At 53.8% G+C, this 21329-nt stretch overlaps 2 protein-coding genes across 6 annotated transcripts in view; both read left to right on the forward strand.

The window, feature by feature from the left end:
* Window positions 1-3998, forward strand: part of ATP11C (ATPase phospholipid transporting 11C) — a 56515-nt gene extending 52517 nt beyond the window's left edge. For all 3 annotated transcript variants that reach the window (XM_058813927.1, XM_058813926.1, XM_058813925.1), the window contains one exon: window positions 719-3998. Coding sequence is in view for 1 of the 3 variants with exons in the window: in XM_058813925.1 (XP_058669908.1) it covers window positions 719-835 (117 nt within the window). In the remaining 2 variants the exon portion in view is untranslated. The remainder of the gene's footprint in view (window positions 1-718) is intronic.
* A 4730-nt stretch (window positions 3999-8728) lies between these two features.
* Window positions 8729-21329, forward strand: part of MCF2 (MCF.2 cell line derived transforming sequence) — a 48062-nt gene continuing 35461 nt past the window's right edge. For all 3 annotated transcript variants that reach the window (XM_058813908.1, XM_058813909.1, XM_058813907.1), the window contains exons 1-3: window positions 8729-8881; window positions 17031-17099; window positions 17621-17735. In XM_058813908.1, the coding sequence (XP_058669891.1) occupies window positions 8755-8881; window positions 17031-17099; window positions 17621-17735 (311 nt within the window). In that variant the 5' untranslated portion in view covers window positions 8729-8754. The remainder of the gene's footprint in view (window positions 8882-17030; window positions 17100-17620; window positions 17736-21329) is intronic.

Genomic DNA, 21329 nt, shown 5'->3' on the forward strand with positions numbered 1-21329 from the left:
GTACTAAACACATGTACTTGTCTGTGTGTGTCAGCACATGGGACAGAGGCCTGTCTGGGTGTCCGTGTGTCTGCACACACACAGCATCCTCCTACGGGTTGATTTTAAACTCTGTAGTAAGCCAACAGCAGAATAAGAGAAGTAAAAGTGCCTAATTGAATTCACAATCCTGCATTAGGGGAGATGTTATGTGTGGTGAGCTGCAAACATAAACCTGCAGATTATCTACGAACCTCTCGCACCTCTGTGCCCACCCCTGCTGCTAAAGCAGTCAGATTTATGGGCATGGCAGGGCCAGCAGCAGCCCTGCCGGCTCCAGTGCAGCCAGCCCTGCCGGCTCCAGTGCAGCCAGCCCTGCCGGCTCCAGTGCAGCCAGCCCTGCCAGCTCCAGTGCAGCCAGTCCCTCCCCACTGACATTAGGTGGTGCTCTCCACCACCACACACTGCTGCAGACTGCTGTGGGAGTGGCTGCAGCAGCACAGGAGCTGCAGGGGACAGTGGGGCAGATGCCACTTTTGGACTTGATGCGGCATTTTGCAAATTGTGAAAATTTATTTGTCATCTGATTACTTGGTTGTGAATGATATTTGGCACTTTTATCATGGCCTAATTATTCTTCTTCTCCTATATATTTTATTTTAATAACCCAGGGAAAGGTTTACGGGTTTGGGAATGTAACAGTTGCAATACTTGTTTGTTTTCCTTCTGATTTTTGCAGGCTGGCCCCTTTGATCTGCCTGTGTTAGTGTCATACAAACGTATAGAGAATGGTTATGTGAAGGCTGAAGATGCTGTTACTAATCTGGCAGAAAGATATCCTCTCAGGATACCTTAAAGTGCTCCACACAAACGTTGTCGTGCTGTAGGAACCCATGGTTTTAACCTGGCAGTGACCTTTGATAGCACCAAGGACTGCGAGCAGCCTGCTTGGGAGAGCAGCCAGGGCACCGGCCCCACGTCAGGCTTTGGTCTTGAGGCTTCCCTGCCCTCCCAGAAAAACCAGTTCTGCCAAATCCTGCATCATTGGAGCTGGGATAGCATCGTTGGGAGCTCACCCCAGCAGCATGGATCGAATGCAGGAGTGCAGTGCCAGCCCCATCACGCACAGGGCTGTGTGCCCGCTGCGGATCTGCCCCAGAGCAGCAGGGCTGCTCACGCTCCTGCTCTGCCTGACCAAAGAAGTAGCACAGACTCCAAGCCAGTGACATTCCCCTGCAGCCCTGAAGGCACTGGGACGAGGCTGCTGCCCTCACACAGGAGGTGGATGCAGCCCTGGAGCCCCTCTCCTGGTGCTGGTGCTGGGCTGTGCTGCCTCGCTGGCAGCTGCCGTCCCCAGCCACGGGTGCCCAGATGGACACGGCAGGATCACTGAGAATTCGGGAGAAACCTTTGTCCCTGTGTCCTGCAGATGGAGCTGGAAACAGTCTGTGGTCTGGCCACAGCAGTGGTGTCTGTGAAGACCTGCAGTGCTGGAAGTGCCAGAGCATCCTCTCACAAGCGGTTTGCTGCTGGGTTTGTTCCTGCTGCAGAGCGAAGAAAAGGTTGTTCTGTGGCTGTTTGTGATGGAAGGAAGCTTTGTGGGGGAAAAAGGAATCCCAGAAGCTGGGCTGTGCCAGACTCTGAGCCTAAGTGCCCAGGCTCCTCTGCTGTGCTTGCATTACTGCACTGTGCAGTGGCTCCAACACTGTAAAGGGTGAGGGACAGTGTGGTCCTTGGCTGATCCCAGGGACATGGGCTGTGCCTGTCAACATGCAGGTGTATGAAACTGCATCTTGAGTTATTTGCACTAAGAAAAAAGAAGGCAGTTTGAAATGGAATACATGAACCTGATTTCATTTTACATTTATTTTTAAATTGGCATGTTCTTTTCAAATCTACCTGTACCATGGTAGTAGGAACTTTCCTCTTTAGGTTCTGCACAGCAAAGGTGAGATGCCTGACTCTCAATATTTTTTTTTTGTCTTATACTTCACGTGTGGCAAGAGCAGCTTGTTTTGTTGTGTGAAGTCATGAGCAGTGGCAGAGCAGGCTGTGTGCCCTGCTGGGTGGTGTGGCAGTCCTGCCTCGTGCTGATGTCCCCCAGAGGAGCTGCGGGGAGAAGCTTGGGGCTCCTTTCAGAAGCAGCAAGCTCTGCACTGCTGCTGGGTTTGGCTCCTGCTCACTCAGCTTTGTGTCAACAGAACCATTTGGGACAGACAGAACATTCCCCTCACCAAATTAACTGCAGACTGTTAATTGTTGGAAGAATCAAGCCTTGCTCTCTGGCTGCCGTCCCTGCGGTTCGTCTGCGGCTGGTGCGGATCGGCTGCTGGCAAATCCTCTGGTGCATCGTGAGGAGGTTGGATGGCCTTACCTGAGTGGGAGAGGGCAGTGCACAGTCCCTGGGGCTGCCCTGCCCTCGCCCAGCACGGGAGGGGATGGATGGAAGGATGGACAGGAGCACTGTGCCATGCACTCTACACTGGCCTCAGCACGAGCGGCGTCCGCGCTCGGCTCCTGCTGCATGCGGGGCAGGAGCTGCACTGCCAGCATGTGCCCGTGGGCAAAGCTCTCATCTCCTGCTTCTGTTTGCTTTTCCCATTTTCCTAGCTCATTTCACAGACGTAGAGTTCGACTTGCAGCCCTTGTCCCGTGCTCAGCTTTCCCTGCAGAAATGTGGTGCCTACAGATCAAGTATGTGATGAATACAATGGAGATGTGCTCTATATGCCAAATCTAACCATTCTCCTTAAATACACGGTTGCTGACTTGTGTTTACATAACCTCTGAAAAATGGGCACTAAAATGCCTCATTCCTGTGATTCAGAACCATTCCAAGCCTGAATGGTCCCACGCTTGACACCTTGCTTCTGAGTTTGTTTTGTGTCGTGCTCTGCTCCAGGGCTCAGAGTGTTCCCCATTGGTGTCAGTGGGAGCAGTGGAACCTGACGTGTGTGTGAACTGTTCAAATAGTCACAGAACCAGGATAATTCCTGCTGCCTGTCTCAAGTCAGAGCCTTCTGAGAACCAAATCTTTCTCTTGGCCTTTCCAAGTGTCCTGTCTCCAGCTGGAACAAGCCATTGCAATAGCTGAGCGTTCAAACCCGAGGTGTGCAGGGTGGAATTCATGTGGAATCTCTTGAATAGCAGCTCTTTTGGGGAAAATGCAGTTTTTCTTGGGTTTGGATCTTCAGGTAGTGCACTGGTGTGGGGCTGGGTGCCAGGACAGCCAGGCTGGCCCGGTCCTGCAGGAGAGCTGATCCTCGTCACCCAGCCATGGCAAAACCAGAATTCCAATTGCTGTGGGTGACTCAGGGGACACAGGAGCCCCTTCTGAGGCTGGAGAGGGCCAGGAGAGGCGCTGGTCAGGCTGTGAGGTGTGGGGCAGCAGGGCTGCCGTGGCAGCAGTGGCACAGGGATGCTCTGGTGGGTCCCTGGTGCACTCACGGTGCCCTCAGGGACACTAAAGGTCAGTACAGGCTTTTCGGTGGAGAAACTTGAAGGAAAAAAGGCTGGGCTTTTCTCATCGTAATTTGTTGAAGTTTTATCACTGACTAGTGACACTGAAAGATAAGGAAAGTAATTAAGATTCCCTCTAAAACTCTTATGTGGTAACAGCGGAGCTTGGTGTAGTCATAGCGACTTCTCAAAAACTAATCCTAATCATTATGAGAATATTATAAATTACTTGGAATTGCATAAAAGCTTCAAATTGAATTTGTATACACACAGTTGAAAAACTTTCCTAATACTGCACCATTTATTCAATTTCCCAGCTATAAATTTTTTTAAAAAACCATGTAGTGTATAGAAAATGTAAATTATATACAGGCAATGAGCAGATACATTTTCAGCTTCTTGCAAAGAAAAAGGACTGCAACCTTACATTTTTTCACTTAAATGCAATTTTATACATTTATGTTGCTTTATATCAAGGAAATTGAATGTGAATGTTACCTTTTATGAATGCAACTTGCTCTTTTTTCATTACAGAAACTTTTGTTTGAAGTAATCAATAAACTTTGGTATGTTGTTCTGATTAATATATATTTGTTGTCTCTCTCATCTCCTTGGATACTCCTAGGGGTTTTCCAGGGCAGTGCTAGGGGCACAATCAGCATTTTCACATTGGGGTAGGTGCCAGCCAGGCCATGCTTGGTTGTGTGATGTGGAGCAGCATTTGCCTAAGGAAACACTGCTTGCTTCTCATACATTTTTATTTTTCCAGCAGCGTATTAGCAATTGTGGGTATCAGCTGCTGCGCATAGCTGGCTTGTGTGCTCTCGACTCATTTCCCTCAAAATGAACGTTTAATTATGAAAGTGAATCCTGTGAATTAAGTGAATAAATTGATTTAACTTTATAGAATAGGTGAACCCAGGGCTTCAGCTGACATTAGGAACTGATGTAGGTCCATGTGCCTGATTTCCATTCATGAAGTGTTTTCCTTGCTGCTGTTTTGGTTCTTGGTTCTGTGTCGTGCTTGTAATAAGTAATTTTTAGTTCAAAGCCTCAGAATACACAAATGGGGTTTGCAAAGTGCCTGGTGCTGGTGAGGTTCAGGCCCAATATTTGCATTGATGAAATCCCAACAACACGAGGAAACTGCTAAAGCACGACTCACAGTGTTTGTATAATGCACAAGAAATATATAGGCTTAACTTTCTTTTTAAGGACACGGGTCTGTTTCAAGCTGAAATGTTTGTAATGAGAAACTGACAGTTTGAAAAATTCTGTTTTGGCTGCTTGTGTGCCTGCAGCTCCCATCAGGCACCGCAGGACAGATGGCTGAGCTATTTAAAACAAACTCTAACCTTTCCTGAGTACTATTGGAAACCAGATACACGCATTGAGGATCTGAACAGCGGCAGGAGCGATAGTGAAACGTCTGCAGGGTGGGGAGGCTCTCTCTGAGCTGGCTGGCCAGGCTGGCAGCACAGGAGCTGTGAGTGTGAGCGATGGGCGCTGACCGCAGGGCACCGGTGCTCAGAAAGCACCAAAATCAGCGTTTCAAACACCGTGCAGCCCTTGTTGGAAAGGAGAGGCAGTGTCGTGCTGTACGGTGATTTTTAACAAGGACAGCAGGTTTTGAAGGTCAGGCTGTTGGCTTGAGAGGGCTCTTGGCACATGGAGGGGTCACGGTGTCCCTGTCCCTGCTGTCCCTGCAGCTGTTGCAGGACATGCAGCCACTGCTGCCAGGGGGCTTTGCTTTACATTCTCACACGTCAGGATAACCTGCTAAGCCGGAAAATGCACAGTGGCCTGGAGAAAGGGTGGGTGTGTGCACCTGAGAGTGCTCCTTTCCAAAAGCAGGAGCTGTGACAGCAAACAAGGCAGCTCTGACTGACACGGGCAAGTGAGAGTGGCAGGACAGAGTGGAGCCCTTTGTTTTTATTTCACATTCAAGTAGGAGACATAAAATCCTCCTGATTAAACCTGTGCAGGTGTGGCTGGCTTCAGTGGGGCCAGGGTTTCTGCCAGGCTATGGAGGGTCTGCTCAGCCTGGACCAGACTGTAGTAGTACGCCTGGAGCGGGTGATGCTGCTGTGTGCACAAGAAATCCCCCTAAAGCTCATGAAAACCAGCCCGAGGTTAATTACTGTTCTGCACAAGTGGTGTGCTGTGCTGTGCTTACTCCAGAGGTGAGCAATCCCTTGGACATCACTCTGACTCTAACCTGTGTTTAGCCAGCTCTGTTTTTCCAGTTCTCAGCGCTTGACTGAACAGGTATTTTTGAAGGGTGATTTTTCAAATCTAAATAATGGCTCCAGTCTCAACCCAACCTTCTAGCCTTAACGTGGGAAAGGGAGAAAAAAGTTGGGTGTTTTTTCAAATTCAAGAGCTTCAGAATTTTGTTTGAGTGGGTTTTTTTCAGCCCCTGATCTGGAATTAATGAAATTAGTTGGAATTCTTCCTACACCTTCTCCCTAAGATTAGATTTTAAGGATGAGGCATTGCACCCACATGAAATAAATCTCTGTAAACAGGTGGTGTCACGATTTTCCACAGCTTTAAAGGGCCCTTGCCCCTCACACGCTGGTTTGGATGTGCCACCCTCAGGGTGCTGAACATTGCTATGGGGCCTGGACAGGAGATCCCTGAAAAAGAAACAGCCACGTTTCTGGCTGGCATTGATTCCTTTTTAATCTGTCTCCTTGCTGCTCCTCTCTGTGTTTAGCAGCTCCTGGGCAGGCAGAGGGTAACCCAGCTCCGGGGGAGCCCAGGGGCTGCTGGCACTGTGAAATGGGGCAGCTGGGGGATGCAGAGTGCCTTGCTGGGACAGCTGGGCATCGGTGGTGAAATGCCCCAAAGTGAGCAGCCAGGGTTCCACACTGAATCTCAGGGGCCGCAGGGGAAAGCCCCACGAGCAATTGCCCCATGAGGGAAAGCCATGAGCGATTGCCCCATGAGGGAAAGCCCCACGAGCAATTGCCCCATGAGGGAAAGCCATGAGCAATTGCCCCATGAGAGAAAGCCATGAGCAATTGCCCTCCAGCCTGAGCTAGCCCAGCTCTTCCAGCTGTGAGCTGGCCAAGGCTGCCTGTGCAGGGTTCCTGCTGCCTGCAGCAGTGCAGCTGTGGCTGTGCAGGGTTCCTGCAGCAGTGCAGCTCTGGCTGTGTGTGCAAGATTCCTGCTGCCTGCAGCAGTGCAGCTCTGGCTGTGTGTGCAGGATTCCTGCTGCCTGCAGCAGTGCAGCTCTGGCTGTGTGTGCAGGGTTCCTGCAGCAGTGCAGCTCTGGCTGTCTGTGCAGGTTCCTGCAGCAGTGCAGCTGTGGCTGTGCAGGTTCCTGCAGCAGTGCAGCTCTGGCTGTGTGCAGGTCCCTGCAGCAGTGCAGCTCTGGCTGTCTGTGCAGGTCCCTGCAGCAGTGCAGCTCTGGCTGTGTGTGCAGGGCTCCTGCTGCCTGCACTGGGGCCAGCCCAGCCCACCTGGCGCTCGAGCAGGGGCTGGGCTGCAGAGACCTCACCCAGATCCTGTCTGAATGGCTTTGCCTCCATCCGGAGAGCAAGAAATGGATTGATTGTGAAACCTTGGGGCTGACAGCTGCATCTTCCCGGGGTGGCTCCATTCTCCCCAAGGCGTGTGTCGGACAGCGGGTGTGTGGGGATGGCTCCCAGCTCCAGCAGAGCATCCCCTGCACAGAGCTGGGGCAGAACAGGGGCTTCCAGGGTCCCATTCTCCCTGGGCCGGGGCAGTTCGGGCCAGACAGCATTCCTGTGATAAGAACACCCCAGGAATGTGGCAAGGCTCTTTCTTGGCTTGTAGCCTTGTGTATCAGACTGATTTTTTCATCAGTACCTGCACAGGAACTGTTCCTGTCACACAAGGAGTGCTTTATGGCCAGACAGAAAATCATCTCTCCAAACTGTTTGGTAGTGAGAACCTGCTGTGTCACCCATGAGGAGCACTGGCTGATTGCGTTGTTTTTCCTTGAAAAATTCAGTATCAGTGTAAGAAGGGCCTACCAAAAGATGCTGGGGTTTATATTACCACTGTTAGACCACAGCTCTTTAATTAATAGCCCTGACTGCTGAAGTGTTGGAAAAAGGCTGCTATTATAGTAAAGAGCATAATTAAAAGGTCGTTTTGGAAAAACAGGAGCATCTACTTCTCCATGCTGCCTCCCTGGGCGGCTCAGGCTCCTGAGAGAATGAGCTGGCATTGTTGGAGCCTCAGCATCAGGAAAAGTGAGACCGATGGGTCAGCCCAGAGCTCTGGCCAGCACTGGCTGTAGCACAGTTTAATGTACTGCTCATAAATCGTTCAAGGAATTTGCTAGAATGCTGCTTGCAGAGGATGGAAATGCTTTTTTTTTTGTTTTTTTGTTTTTTTTCCCTACAGAAGTGCTGTAGGCACTAAGGCAGGGAGTAAATCCAGCTGCAGGGTGGTGTGCTGGGGGGCACTGGGTGTAGTGGTAAATGAAAGAGAAGAAAAAGAATAAAAGGGGAGGGAAAGGAAGGGGAAAAGGGAGAGGAAGGAAAAAGCAAAAGAGGGAACAGAAAGAAATACTGGAAAAAAGACTAAAAAGAGGGGGCAAAAGAGGAAAAATAGAGGAATGGAAAAAAGGGGGAAGGGGGAAAAGAAAAAGGGAAAAAAGAGGGGAAAAGGGAGGAGAAAGGGGGGGTCTAAACTAAAAAAAAATTAGGAAAAAAGGGTGAAAGGAAAAAGAGAAAAAGGAATCAAGAGTAAAAAAGGGGGAGGAAGAGGAAAGGGGGGAAGAGGGGGAAAAAAAAGCAGAAAAAAGGAAACAAACAAACAAATAAACAAACAAACCAGGAAGGAAAAAAACGGGGGAAGGAGCTAAAAAAAAAGTGAAAGAAATGCCAGGGGGCGGCGGTGCCGGTACCGGACCGGGGCGGTGCCAGTGCCGGTACCGGGGCGAAGGCGGTGCCGGTACCGGCAGCGGTACCGGGGGCAGCGGAGGCGGGGCGGGGCCGGCACCGGGGCGGTGCCAGGGGCGGGCAGAGGCGGTGCCGGTGCCGGTACCGGGGTGATGTTAGTACCGGACCGAGGCGGGGGCGGTACCAGGGCAGAGGCGGTGCCAGTGCCGGTACCAGGGCGGGGGCGGTGCCAGTACCGGACCTGGGCGGTGCCGGTGCCGGTACCGGGGTGATGTTAGTACCGGACCGAGGCGGGGGCGGTACCAGGGCGGGGGCGGTGCCAGTGCCGGACCTGGGCGGTCCCGGGGCGGTGCCGGGGGCGGGCAGAGGCGGCGGCCCCGCCCGTCGGGCCCGGGGCGCGGAGCGGGCGCTGCGGGCGGGGAGCGCTGCCCGCGGCATGGCCCTGGCCCCGGCCCCGGCCCCGGCCCCGGGCGGGCCCCCGCCGGGCGGCACCTCGGCGGGGGACATGGAGCGCTACTACCGCCTGCTCCGCGCCGCCGCGCTGCTGGAGGCCGCCGCCGCCGGTGAGTGCGGGCGGCCGGGCCGCGGGCTCGCCGTGTGCGGGCGGCGGGCGGACGGCGGCTCTCCCGGGCACCCTGGGCGGCGGCAGCGCGGGTCCCTGTGCCGGGGCTGCCCGTCCCTGCCGCCCCATCCCTCCCCGCTGCCGCTGCCGCTGCCCGGGAGCCCGGCCGGTCCGTCTCTCGCGGCCGGCCGAGGGTTCGGCTGCCGCTCTGTTATTCGTTCGTGGATGCGTGCGAGCGGCCCCGGGGGCTCAGCACAGCCTTGTCCCCGCGCTGCCGGCGGCCCCGGTGTCACCGAGTGCGGGGCCGGGGCGTCCGGTGTGCCCGGGGTGCCCGACTGCGTGGCCGGAGTGCCCGGGGTGCCCGGAGTGTCCGGAATGCCCCGGGTGTCCGGGGTACCCGGTGTGCCCGGTACCGGCGGCAGGCGCTGCCGGGACAGGAGGATGGATGTTCCCCAGTGCGAGCCCCGGCGCCGCTCCCGCGGCCGCAACCGAAGAACTCTTCCCTGGGTGCTGTAGCTCAGCTCTGGCCTGGCTGCCCGTTCCGGGTGGGATAGATGTGTGGGAGCTGTGCTCCTCCGTGAGACGCCTCGGTCCCCTCCCGTGTCCCGAGCACCCCCGAACGCCCGGCTGTGTCGGGAATGCAGCGTTGTACTGAAGCCGCTGTGCTGCTGTGCCCGCACACCCTGAACGGGAGAAGCAGATGCAATCTGATCCCTTATCTCGGGCCGTGGCTTCCTCAGTGATGTTTCCTTTGGTGGACGGCGATCTGCTCAGAAGTTGTGTGGAGCCCTCACTTTTTCATTATTTTCCTGTTTTCCCGAGGGGAGTTACAGGTGTTTTTGCAGTGAGGGGAGTTACAGGTGTTCTTGCAGTGAGGGGAGTTACAGGTGTTTTTGCAGTGAAGGGAGTTACAGGTGTTTTTGCAGTGAGGGGAGTTACAGGTGTTTTTGCAGTGAGGGGAGTTACAGGTGTTTTTGCAGTGAGGGGAGTTACAGGTGTTCTTGCAGTGAGGGGAGTTACAGGTGTTTTTGCAGTGAAGGGAGTTACAGGTGTTTTTGCAGTGAGGGGAGTTACAGGTGTTTTTGCAGTGAGGGGAGTTACAGGTGTTTTTGCAGTGAGGGGAGTTACAGGTGTTCTTGCAGTGAGGGGAGTTACAGGTGTTTTTGCAGTGAGGTCTTTCCCAAACCAGGAGGGGAAGGGCCCCCTTGGGTGGCTCCAGGCTCACTGGAGGATGCCCACCTTGGCAGGAGTGGCAGCAGGCAGAGCCATCACTCCTGTTTGCAGCTGGTGGAGTGCTTGCAGCTGTGCTGATTACAGAGAAGACACACTGACCCTAAAAAGGCTCCCTGTCTAGTGCCAGCCTTCTCGCCATCTTTGCAAGGCACAGCTGGGGTGCAGGAGGAATCTGTCAGGGGTGGGTCACAGGTGAGGGCTCTACCAAGGTGCCACCTGCTTCCCAGAGCTGCTGTGTCCGTGCCCCTCTGAGGTGGTGCCACAGCACCTGCAGCTCTGCCTGCCCTGCCCACCTGCCCTGTTTCTCTCCCTGCACCCTGAAATGGGGCAGGTACTGTGGGCAGGGGTGTCACGGTCAGTTAGCAAATGGTGCTGCTGGAATGGATGTGGTTAAATGCTCCCTGTGCTGCTGTGGCATAGAACAGCATGGATGTGGTTAAATGCTCCCTGTGCTGCTGTTGGTGTGGAACAGCATGGATGTGGTTAAATGCTCCCTGTGCTGCTGTTGGTGTGGAACAGCATGGATGTGGTTAAATGCTCCCTGTGCTGCTGTGGCGTGGAACAGCATGGATGTGGTTAAATGCTCCCTGTGCTGCTGTTGGTGTGGAACAGCATGGATGTGGTTAAATGCTCCCTGTGCTGCTGTTGGTGTGGAACAGCATGGATGTGGTTAAATGCTCCTTGTGCTGCTGTTGGTGTGGAACAGCATGGATGTGGTTAAATGCTCCCTGTGCTGCTGTGGCGTGGAACAGCCCCATGTGCTGCTGGAGCAGGAGCTGGTGCCACGGCCATGGGCACACAGTGGTGCCCGTTTGCTGTGAGCTGTGCACTGAGAACCAGGTGAAAGCAGGCCGTGGGTTTCTTCTGAGCATGGGCCCTCCCTCCCAACCAGCTTCTGGCAGATGACCTTTGTGAAATGGTCATACAGAGCCAAAATACCCCCACAAAGGCACACTTGTGTGGTTATAGCTGCAGGATCCGGACCCATGACTTGGCATCCACGCAGGTTCTGAAAATAAAACGTTGACAAAGAGACAAAGTTGAGTAAGGCTCTCCAAATCATAAGATTAAAAATAAATCAGAAGCTTTTTTCCCTTATTGCCAATTTCTGGGCGTTCAGGCTGATCTGGGACCGTGTTTTAACCATTTCCCTACATGCAGCAGTTCTGGAAACCTGTTGGCGGTTTTTAGTAGAAGGTGATTCACCCTTACCTGCCTTGGATAGAAGCCAGTGAAAATCCCAGGCCCTTTGTGGCCATTCCCATCTCTAGGATGTCTCGGGCTCCCCCAGAGCGTGGCAGAGCCCCAGCAGCCCTGGGCTGGCACCACCCAGGCCCTCGGGTGGCCCACGAGCAGGAGTAGTCTGGAGCACCCAGTAGTACGTGGGATGTGTTCCTCTCCCCACTGCACATTTGCTACAACCACTCTAATGGTTATCATTCATGTACCAGGACAAAAGTGAAGCGACAGCAGGGCTGCGTGGGAGGGAGCAACTGAGGTGTAAAACATGGTGGGGGAAAGAAAGAGTTTCCCAAAGAGCTCTGTTTGCCACAGAGCGAGAGGATGCTCGGAGACACAGAGTGCCGGGATGGGGTCAGAGCTGGGACACTGCCCTGCTTGTGAGAGCCTTTGTTAGTGCTGGTTTTGGCACGTGGGACTTGCAGGGGAGTCCTGGAGCCCCAAACCAGGCCCGGCCAGCCGCGTGTCGCTGTGACAGGGGCTCTGGGGACATGTGCTGGGCACGGGGCCCCGCTCAGCCTGCTCTGTGCCGGCCTCCCTCACGCTGGGCAGTGCCAGGGGAGGCAGGGTGAGGAGTGCTGCTGGCAGTGCTGCCTTGTTTTCTGCATCCCTTTTTGCTCCCGGGCCGTGCTGGGTTTGGTTTCAGGGCAGGGGTGAGCCAGGATGCCCTGGGCAGAGCTGTTCCCTCGCCCAGCACGGTTATCCTGCTGCTCTGGGGGTGTCTGTCAGGGCAAACAGGGGTGGCACAGCAGCAAGCATCAGCAGTGCCCTCCCCACCTCCCTTTCCATTGCACAGGAACACATCAGCTGGATCTGCAAATGTGCTTTTTCTTAGTGAGAGAATGCCAGAGTTGGGCATTTCCACTTTCAGTTCAGGAAAATTTGTGTTTATTTTCCCTTGCTGTACGGTAGAGTTTCCATGTGATGCCATTGGGGGAACCTGGCTGCATGGTTTAGTTTCTGGGCTGTGTCAGCTGTGAAAGAAATTGTTCCAGTGTCCTCAGTGAACTTCAGCTTCTCCAGGCAGCCAGTGGGGCCCGGGATTTACTGCTGAAATATCTCCCAGGAGTTACTTTGTGCTGGAATTTCTCTGAAAAATCAGCGTTTGCATGGTGCTCAATGATGATGGGGAGGTTACTGATGTCTGTACATTTTTATTGGGTTTTGGAGTGTTTCGTGCTGCGTGGCTCTGGTTTGGGGGCTGGTTGTGTGCACTGGGAAGGTGTGTGCTGCTGGCAGATGCTGAGTGTGCCTCTGCCTGCACAGCTGGCAGGGCAGCCCTGCTGCTGATGGCAAACACAGGGATGCTCTCTTTGGTGAGGGAGGAGTGACTGGAACTGGAAAAAGGAGAAAACCAAAGTACATTGGAGCTGTTACATGTTAGAAATGCAGGAAACTAGATTTTCTCAGCTCCCACACTGAGGCTGAATCCAAAAGAGGGGGTGTTGGGAACCTTTTATTGCATTTCTCGCAGCTGACGTGAATTCATGTATGATGGAGCTGGCTTTTATCTTCCCAATTTGTGCTTCCTTTGGTGTGATATCAGAGTGGGGTTTCTCTGATTGGCCATGGAAACATCACAGCATAGCAGGAGGCAACAGCTAAGCCCTGGTGCTGCCTAATTTGCTTTCGCTTCCCCTTTTCTTAGCAAAGCTTCCCCGGTTTCTCAGCTGCTAAATATAAATTGCAAGAGATTCCCTCCCCACCACCCCCAGGCCCCAAAACTCCATGGTCTCCAGCAGAGGGGATCTTTTAACCTCCCCTGAACTTCCTCCCCTTCCTCCCCTTCCTCCCTTTCCTCCCCTTCCTCCTCTTCCTCCTCCTCCTCCTCTTCCTCCTCCTCCTCCTCCATGGCTCAGTGCACACTGGGTGTGGTGGTGCCACCCTGTTTGGGCACAGGCTCCTGCTGGAGGGTGGCATTGGGCTGTCCCATGGGGACACTCTTCCTTGGGTCACTCACACTGCCTGGGTGATGTTCCTCAAACCTGAATTGCACCCGGTTAATATTTTCTATTTCTTGTCTTCTTTTCCTTTCACAGCACCTTTTTTTTTGCCTTTTTCCTCTTATCCTCAGCACGTCTAAATCGAAGCCTTTTGAAAAGGTCGTTGTGGTTTTTCAGGAGATCTCCCTTTTTTGCTGTGTGGTTCTTGGTGAGCACAGCCCAGGCTGGGAGTGGGGATGTGTCTGCTCTGAAGCTCTCAGGCACACGAGCCCCAAAAGGGCTCACAGGAGAGGCTCAGCCCTGGGTCAGAAGATGGAACCATCTGCTGCTGCTGCCCACGCTGTGTTGGAGCAGGTGCTTAGGGACAAGGGAGAGAAGGAGCTTGGAAATAGAGTGAGCTGTTCCTTAAAAATCCCTCCAGTCTGAGAAGAGATAATTTAGGGAGTCCTTGAGCCTGGTGAGGTGACCACGCCGTCACTCCTAGGGATGGACTAATCCTGGTGGGATTTGATGTGCAGGACTCCAGGCCTTGCAGGGGCCATCCCCCTCAGGATCAGCCCATCACATCTCCCATAAGATAGCCATTTATAAAGCTCATTGCTGGCCTTTCCCTGGGATGAGAGCTGCTTTGGGCTGGCTGTGGGCAGGCAGCAGTGCCTGCAGCTGAGCCAGGGCTGGGATGGGCAGGTGAGCCCCTGGCCACAGAGAGGAGGGAGCTGTCCCCAGTGGGGACAAAGGCCCTTGCAGCACTCACAGGCGTTCAAGCTTTCTGCCATAAATATTGTAATGTGGCTGTTGTGTCCCCACTTGGCACGGGGAATGGCACACCGGCTGGAATCCCAGGGAATTCCATGGTTCTGCCCTGTGCCCAGCTTGGACCAGCACCTGCAGCAGGGTTCAGCAGGTATTTATCACTGCCCTGGGTGCCAGTGTCACACACACAGCCATGGGCACCTGCAGCAGGGCTCAGCAGGTATTTATCACTGCCCTGGGTGCCAGTGTCACACACACAGCCATGGGCACCTGCAGCAGGGTGTTCAGCAGGGTTTAGCCAGTCTCACACACCATGGGCACCTGCAGCAGCTGGTGGCTTGGAACTGCAGGGTCCTCCCTGCCCTTGGCATCAGGGTGCCCATGGCCCTTTGCCAGCCCTGCTGGCACTGCCTGTTCTGTCCCAGGTGGGCACCTGAAGCCAATTTGCTCCTGGCTACCCAAGAGTTGGCTCTCACCTGCAGGAAGCAGCCCCAGGGCCTTGGCTGTGCCCAGAGCAGGTTCCTGAGTGAGCTTGTGAACAGAGCAGGCTGTGTGGAGGAGCACAGGGAGCTGCTGTGTGCCACACGTGCCGTGGGCTGTGTCCATCTCATCAGCCTCGTGCCACCTGTGTGTGCCAGCCCCTCCCAGGGCTGTGTGAGCACCTGCTCTGCCTGTGCCAGGGAGAGTGTTCTGTGCTGGGCAGGACAGACTGACAGCAGAGTGTCCTGTTCTGGGCAGGACAGACAGACTGACAGCAGCCCAGCAGTGTCCTGTGCTGGGCAGGACAGACTGACAGCAGAGTGTCCTGTGCTGGGCAGGACAGACAGACAGACAGCAGCCCAGCAGTGTACTGTCCTGTGCTGGCTGGACAGACTGACAGCAGCCCAGCAGTGTACTGTCCTGTGCTGGCTGGACAGACTGACAGCAGCCCAGCAGTGTCCTGTGCTGGCTGGACAGACAGACTGACAGCAGCCCAGCAGTGTCCTGTTCAGGCAGGACAGACAGACTGACAGCAGCCCAGCAGTGTCCTGTCCTGTGCTGGCAGGACAGACTGACAGCAGGGGATAGCAGGGTGCTCTCGGGGCTGGTGCCAGCCCCTGTTCCCCAGTGTTTGCCCTGAGGCTGGGCTCAGTGGCCGGCACAGGGCGGGTGCCAGGGATGGGTGAGCTGCCCAAGGAGTGGCTCTGGTCACAATCAGGCTCTTGTTGTGCCCGGCCTTGCCCAGGGCACATCCTGCTCTGTGTCCTGTTGGGCTGTCCCACAGGATGGGCACAAACCCCTCCTGCACCTTGGCAGGGCTCTCAGGGCTCTCAGTGCCTGTGAAACCTTTAAATGATGGGTTTTTAAAGGTTAGCTCCCTTTCTGCAGCCTGTTTCCTGACCAGCCTCATGGCAGTGCAGGTACCAGTGCCAGCAGTGCAGAACCCAGCCCAGCCCTCCTTTGCTGCCAGCCTGGGCTGGGGCTGCTCTGGTGTCCCAGCCCAGGGGGGGCTTTGGGGGCAGCCAGGGCTGGCCAGGGGGGGCTTTGGGGACCAGGCAGCCCACGCTGGTTTGTGACAAACGCGTGGGCACAGCATGGGCTTGTGTCCTGTGTTTTCAATGGCGCGCGCGTTTGGTGTCATCTGGTACGTGTGTTGGAGCTCATTAAGTTGTTAAATGTGAATTTTATCAGTAAGAAACCATTGACCTGGTGAAAAAAGGAATCAGCAAATAGAGGAGAAATCTCTTGCTGCTGCTTGTCCCCAAGCTGGGTGAAGAGGTTGAATGAGAGACAAATATTTGAAATATCTTTGCAAGACAAACTTCTTCCTCACCAAGAGCAATTCTAGGGCCTGTTAAAATCAAGAATGTTTCTGTAGATGCCAGTGGGGCTGGGGCTTCATGCTCAACAAGCAACAATCCCATTTTTATCTGCAGGAGGGAACCCAGCAGTGTGTGTGGCTGGAAGGGCAGAGAGCAGCCCTGGCTGGGGAATTTGGGAGGCACAGAAACCCCCAAACACACCTGGGCTGCAGCACCCACAGCCAGAGCAGGCCTGGAAACCCTGCAGATAAAGGAGAAGTGAGCAGAAAGCTTTTGAGAAAAGGGAAATAGAACAAATACTGATTATGCTGGAGTGTGCTGAAGTATGCAGCCTGTCTGATCTAAGACAGCCAGAGATTATTCCCTAGGACCAACTTTGGGAAATAATCAGTGTTCAAAATTTGATTATCAGAAAGCCCAAGGACTTTAATCTGTATAGATGTGCTTCAAAACATTTATTTGCAGGAACAAGGATATTTGATTTTTAGCTGTCATTCCATTTATAGATAATCCAGGAAAATGTCTGCCAGCTGTAAGCTCCTGTGGTGTTTAGTCAGTGTGGGCTTTGTTCCCTTCTCCCAGGGAGAGGTGAGCTTGCGTGTGTTGTTCTGCTGTGCTCCATTGCCTCTGAATGGTGCTGGTGCTAAATGTGCCATTGCAACAGCTCTGCCATGATTTAATTAGGAAGAAATCTAATAACTGAGCATAGGAACAGCAGCCTCTGCAATGGCCCCGTGCCAGTGAAAGCCTGATTTAGGAGCTGTTTGTGCAGAATTAAGGACTGTCCCAGCCTGGCCCCAGGGCAGCAGCCTCGGACGCTGCAGCTCCCAGCAGAACCTCAGCCCATGCATGGCCAGGGCTGGGAGGCACTGGGGGCTTGGTAATACAGGCAGTGGCATTGCTGACTGCAAAATACGAACATTGCACTGGGTGTGGATATCGAGGGGAGGGCAGTGCTCCCTCGGTGCGTTTGGTGCAATACATCTGTTGCTGATTTGTGGCTTTCACCCTGCTGGAGTCATTAGAAACATGAGAAATAACATCTCTAAGGTCTATATATCCTTTATTACGCAATTTCATGTGTAGTTTAGGGAAGTTCCACCTTTGGATTAACTCATTGATAAATGTGTTTGCTTTGGGTTTGTGCTTTATTTTGATTGCTGCTTTTCCCTTTCTCCAGAAACTGCAATACCCATCTGTGCAAAGGACATCAGTGATGATCTGATGAAGGAGTTTGCCTTTCTGTCTGGTGAGTACAGAACATCTTCAGGGTCCCTTATTGCCTGTGGTAATGAAGTACTCCAGAGAAAGTTCTTGCTGTTTGTCAGTGATGCTTCCCACAGGCTATTAGCCACCAGGTGGTATCCAGTGCCACGAGAAATGCTGTTAGTAAATCATGGGGGCCCTTTGCAACAGCAGATTGGGGTTCTGTCTCGTGCCACTGTAAAACATCCTGACTCCCAGCGCCCCATGCATTACAAGCCCTTTGCTGTGAAATGCATTTCTGTAGGCCCCAGAGCAGTGTGTGTGTGTTTGCCCTTGTATTTCTGATTTCTTGTGCTGTGCTGTGTAAAGCACACTCAGTGAATGAAGGAAATGCTGGTGCTGAATGCATTTGTTTCAGCACCTGTGAGTTGGGCTCAGAGGCAGATTTGGCTTTGTTTGGCTGCCCTGGTGCTGTGAAACCCCTGTGCCAGGGGCAGCGAGTGCCCTGAGCTGCTGGTGCCCCTCAGCAGTGCCAGGGCAGCCTCCAGCCCTGTGTGTTTGCAGGTGGAAGGGGCAAGGACAAGGCCTGGATCATCACCCTGCCTGACAACGCTGGCTTCAACCAGGTGCCCGAGGAGAGCGTGGCCAGAGTGCTCAGCTACCTGACCTCAGTGCCCAGGTAGGAGCAGTGCCAGCCCTGGGGGGCACAGGGCACAGAGTGCTCAGCTACCTGACCTCAGTGCCCAGGTAGGAGCAGTGCCAGCCCTGGGGGGCACAGGGCACAGAGTGCTCACCTGCCTGACCTCAGTGCCAGCCCTGCCCTGTGTGGGTACAGAGTGCTCACCTGCCTGACCTCAGTGCCAGCCCTGGGGGGCACAGGGCACAGAGTGCTCACCTGCCTGACCTCAGTGCCCAGGTAGGAGCAGTGCCAGCCCTAGGGGGCACAGGGGGGTCCTGCCTGCCTTGGGCAGGGCTCTGCAGGTACCCCAGGGTGGGTGAGGGCTCCCTCAGCTCTCAGAGCAGGACAGGGGTGCCAGCCCTTACAGTGTCCAGGTGTTGTGTGTGCCAGGAGCTGCAGGGAAGGAGTGGGCATCATCCCTGTGACCTGGCAGCTGGAATGTACCACACATTTACTTGATTAAGTTTCTAATTAGCAACAAGCTTTCCTCAAGCTTTGGCGTGTGTCACTGCTTAAATATACCATGGCACTGCAAAATAATGTTTTGACATGTACAAACAGGGAGTCACTGCTGTGGAAAAAGAGAAATGGAGCCAGAGGAAGAGACTAATTACAGAACAAAGCCTTTGGGGTCTGTGTGGCTCAGCAGAGAGCAGCAGCTCCCATTGCCTGCCCGTGTGTCAGGGCTGAGCTGCTGACTCTGCCTGTGCCCCACGCAGGGCTGTGGGCTGGATTAATGGCCCTCCTCATTCCTGCTGGTGACTCAGTTACCCGGAGTCCTTCATTTTCTGGAATAATGCCTGTTTTGGCAAATTCTGTCCTGCAGGGAGAGCAGGCTGACAGCAGCTGGATAGGAGCTTCCCACCAGCAGCTGCTTTGGGAGAAGTGTGGAGTGTTTAGGCACCTCTGTTCAAAAAACAAAACCCAAAAAGGAGCCTCTGGTTCCTCTGCCCTCTTTTTGATGGACTCTGAGGGTTCAGGGCTCCTGGCCAGCAGGAACAGGACCCAGGACCCTGCCAGGTGTGTTCACCCTGTGCAGGCAGCCCTGGTCTGTGCATCTGCCCTTCCCAGCTCTGGCTGGCTCTCCAAGGCTCCTCATCCCACCCTGGCATTAGCATGATGAGCACTCCTGCTGTCCCTTGAATGGGTCAGACTCAATCAAGAGACTAATGAGAGCTGCGAGCTCGCTGGTGACTCAAACACGTTCAGCATGTTTCACTAAAAGCACTTTGATCCTCCTGCTCTGCTCCTCCTGCCACCACAGCAGCCTGCCCAGTGTCTGACCAGCTCAGGAGCATGTGCTGCCCAGCACCTGGGGGCTGCAAGGCTCAGGGGCCCAGGCCAGCATCACCTGGTGAGGGCGGCAGCTCTGTGCCAGCCCTGGGTGCACATCCCCCAGCAGCATCATGTCGTGGGGTTACAGTCAGACTTTGGCCAGAAAGCCCCTAAAAGAGGGAAATATTTCCCTGCCAGAGGCATTTAATTTCACCAGATATCAGGGTTGGGTGGTATTTCATTTCCCCATATATCAGTTAGGTGGTATTTCATTTCCCCAGCTATCAGGGTGAGGTGGGTGCACCCACACCTGCTTACCTGGCTGTGCAGGGCAGATGAAAACCACACACCCCTGCCAAGGAGCTGATGGTGCCCTGCCTGTGCAGCCTGGGAACACCTCAGGGCTGGCAGCTTTGTGGTCTTTGGGCAGGCTGAATGGTTTGGAGTATTTTGGGTGAATTTCACGGGGCGCTCTTCTCCTGGAAATCGCTGCTGGATAAAGGAGATGGATGCTGGAGGCTGCTCCTCAGGGCTGGAGCAATCCCAGCAGAGCCAGCAGGAAGGTGGCTCTGCAGGCAAGTGAATTTTGGGTGTTCCTGGGAACTGCTGCAGGCAGGAGGCAGCTGCAGGAGGCGCCTGTGTGCATGAGCTGGAAGGGAGAATGAGCAATGCGTGCCCACTTTGTGTTCTGTGCTCATCCAGCTCCAGTGGTGCAAAGCTGCCAGGGCAGGTTTGGAGCAGGCATTAGGAAGCATTTATTGCTGAGGGGGTGTCAAACACCAGAACAGTTTCCCTGGAGATGCCGTTGGTTCCCCAAGCTGTCAGGGTTCAGGGGGCATTTGGACAATGCCCTGAACACATCTCCTGGCTTTGGTCAGCCTGGTCAGACACCTGGACAGGTTATCACTGTGGGTCCCTTCCTGCTGAAATGTCACATCCTCTTCTGTCCTGTTCTGTTCTCTCTGACGCGCAGCTTGTTGGTGTTTGGACAGGCTTTGGTGCTTGGACAGGCTTTGGTGCTTGGACAGGCTTTGGTGCTTGGACAGGCTTTGGTGTTTGGACAGGCTTTGGTGATTGGACAGGCTTTGGTGCTTGGACAGGCTTTGGTGATTGGACAGGCTTTGGTGTTTGGACAGGCTTTGGTGTTTGGACAGGCTTTGGTGTTTGGACAGGCTTTGGTGTTTGGACAGGCTTTGGTGTTTGGACAGGCTTTGGTGTTTGGACAGGCTTTGGTGCTTGGACAGGCTTTGGTGTTTGGACAGGCTTTGGTGATTGGACAGGCTTTGGTGCTTGGACAGGCTTTGGTGTTTGCTGCAGGCTGGAGGTGAGGTGCAGAGTGCTGAGGGCTGTGACACAGAGCAGTGGCACAGTGGAGGTGCTGGTGCCTGTAAATATCCCTGGATTTCAGCATTGGGCAGGTCCTGGTGCTCTGATCCCACCAGCACCAGGGACCCTCTCAGGGCTGTGCTCAGTCTCACAGCTGCAGCCTCCAGGGTCCAATTTCAAGTCCTGCAAAACATCCCAGGTCTTTATTTTCAGTCTGGTGCATCCAAAAGTGACAAGAAGCGCCCAGAGAAAAGCAATCCTTGCCCAGGTTATCTGTCTGCATCTTCCTGCTGCTGGATGCAGACAAAGAGCCCTCAGAGCCTTGGTAGAAAGCATTGATTTATTTTTATTGTCGCTCTGAAAGGTACATCACAGCCTGGAAATCGGATAAACTTGCAAGGCCTGGGTTGCAAATGGTCCCAGACTTTCTCCACTGGCCTAGAATAAATGACAGATTTCTCTCAGTGGGTGTCAAGGCTGTCAGACTGCTGGGAACTTCCCTCTGTTTCTGTAAGGGAACTGATGAAATTCCATTAACCTGCTCAGAGGTGCTCCCTGAGCATAACCTTGTCCTGAGTTAATGACTTCAGCTTTTTTAACTGGCACTGCACTACAGCCTGGCTGCCTTTTCTGCATTCTGGGGGTTGCATTCAGGTTTTATTATGATTACAGCAGTTCTGTGTAAACACAGTTTATGTTTTTCACTTACAGGCCCTTGGGAAACACCAGGGAAGTTGGGAATTATTCTTTATAGCTCAGAGACATAGCTTTTAAAATTTTAGAGTGTGCTGAAAAACCCAAGGGTTTTATTTTTGCCTCAAACCAAAGGATCCTCTGGCCTGCTCCCACCCACCTGGGTCACTTAGCTCGTGGTGGGGGTGAGCAGAACTGACAGAAACCTGCAGAGCTGTCTCACACTGCCTAAACCATGCTAAGCAAATAAAGGTTTTGGCTGAAAAGTCACTCACCATGCTCAGACTTCATTCCATGTGT

Source organism: Ammospiza caudacuta, chromosome 14 (assembly GCF_027887145.1).
Source record: "Ammospiza caudacuta isolate bAmmCau1 chromosome 14, bAmmCau1.pri, whole genome shotgun sequence".
NCBI classification, from domain to species: Eukaryota; Metazoa; Chordata; class Aves; order Passeriformes; family Passerellidae; genus Ammospiza; species Ammospiza caudacuta.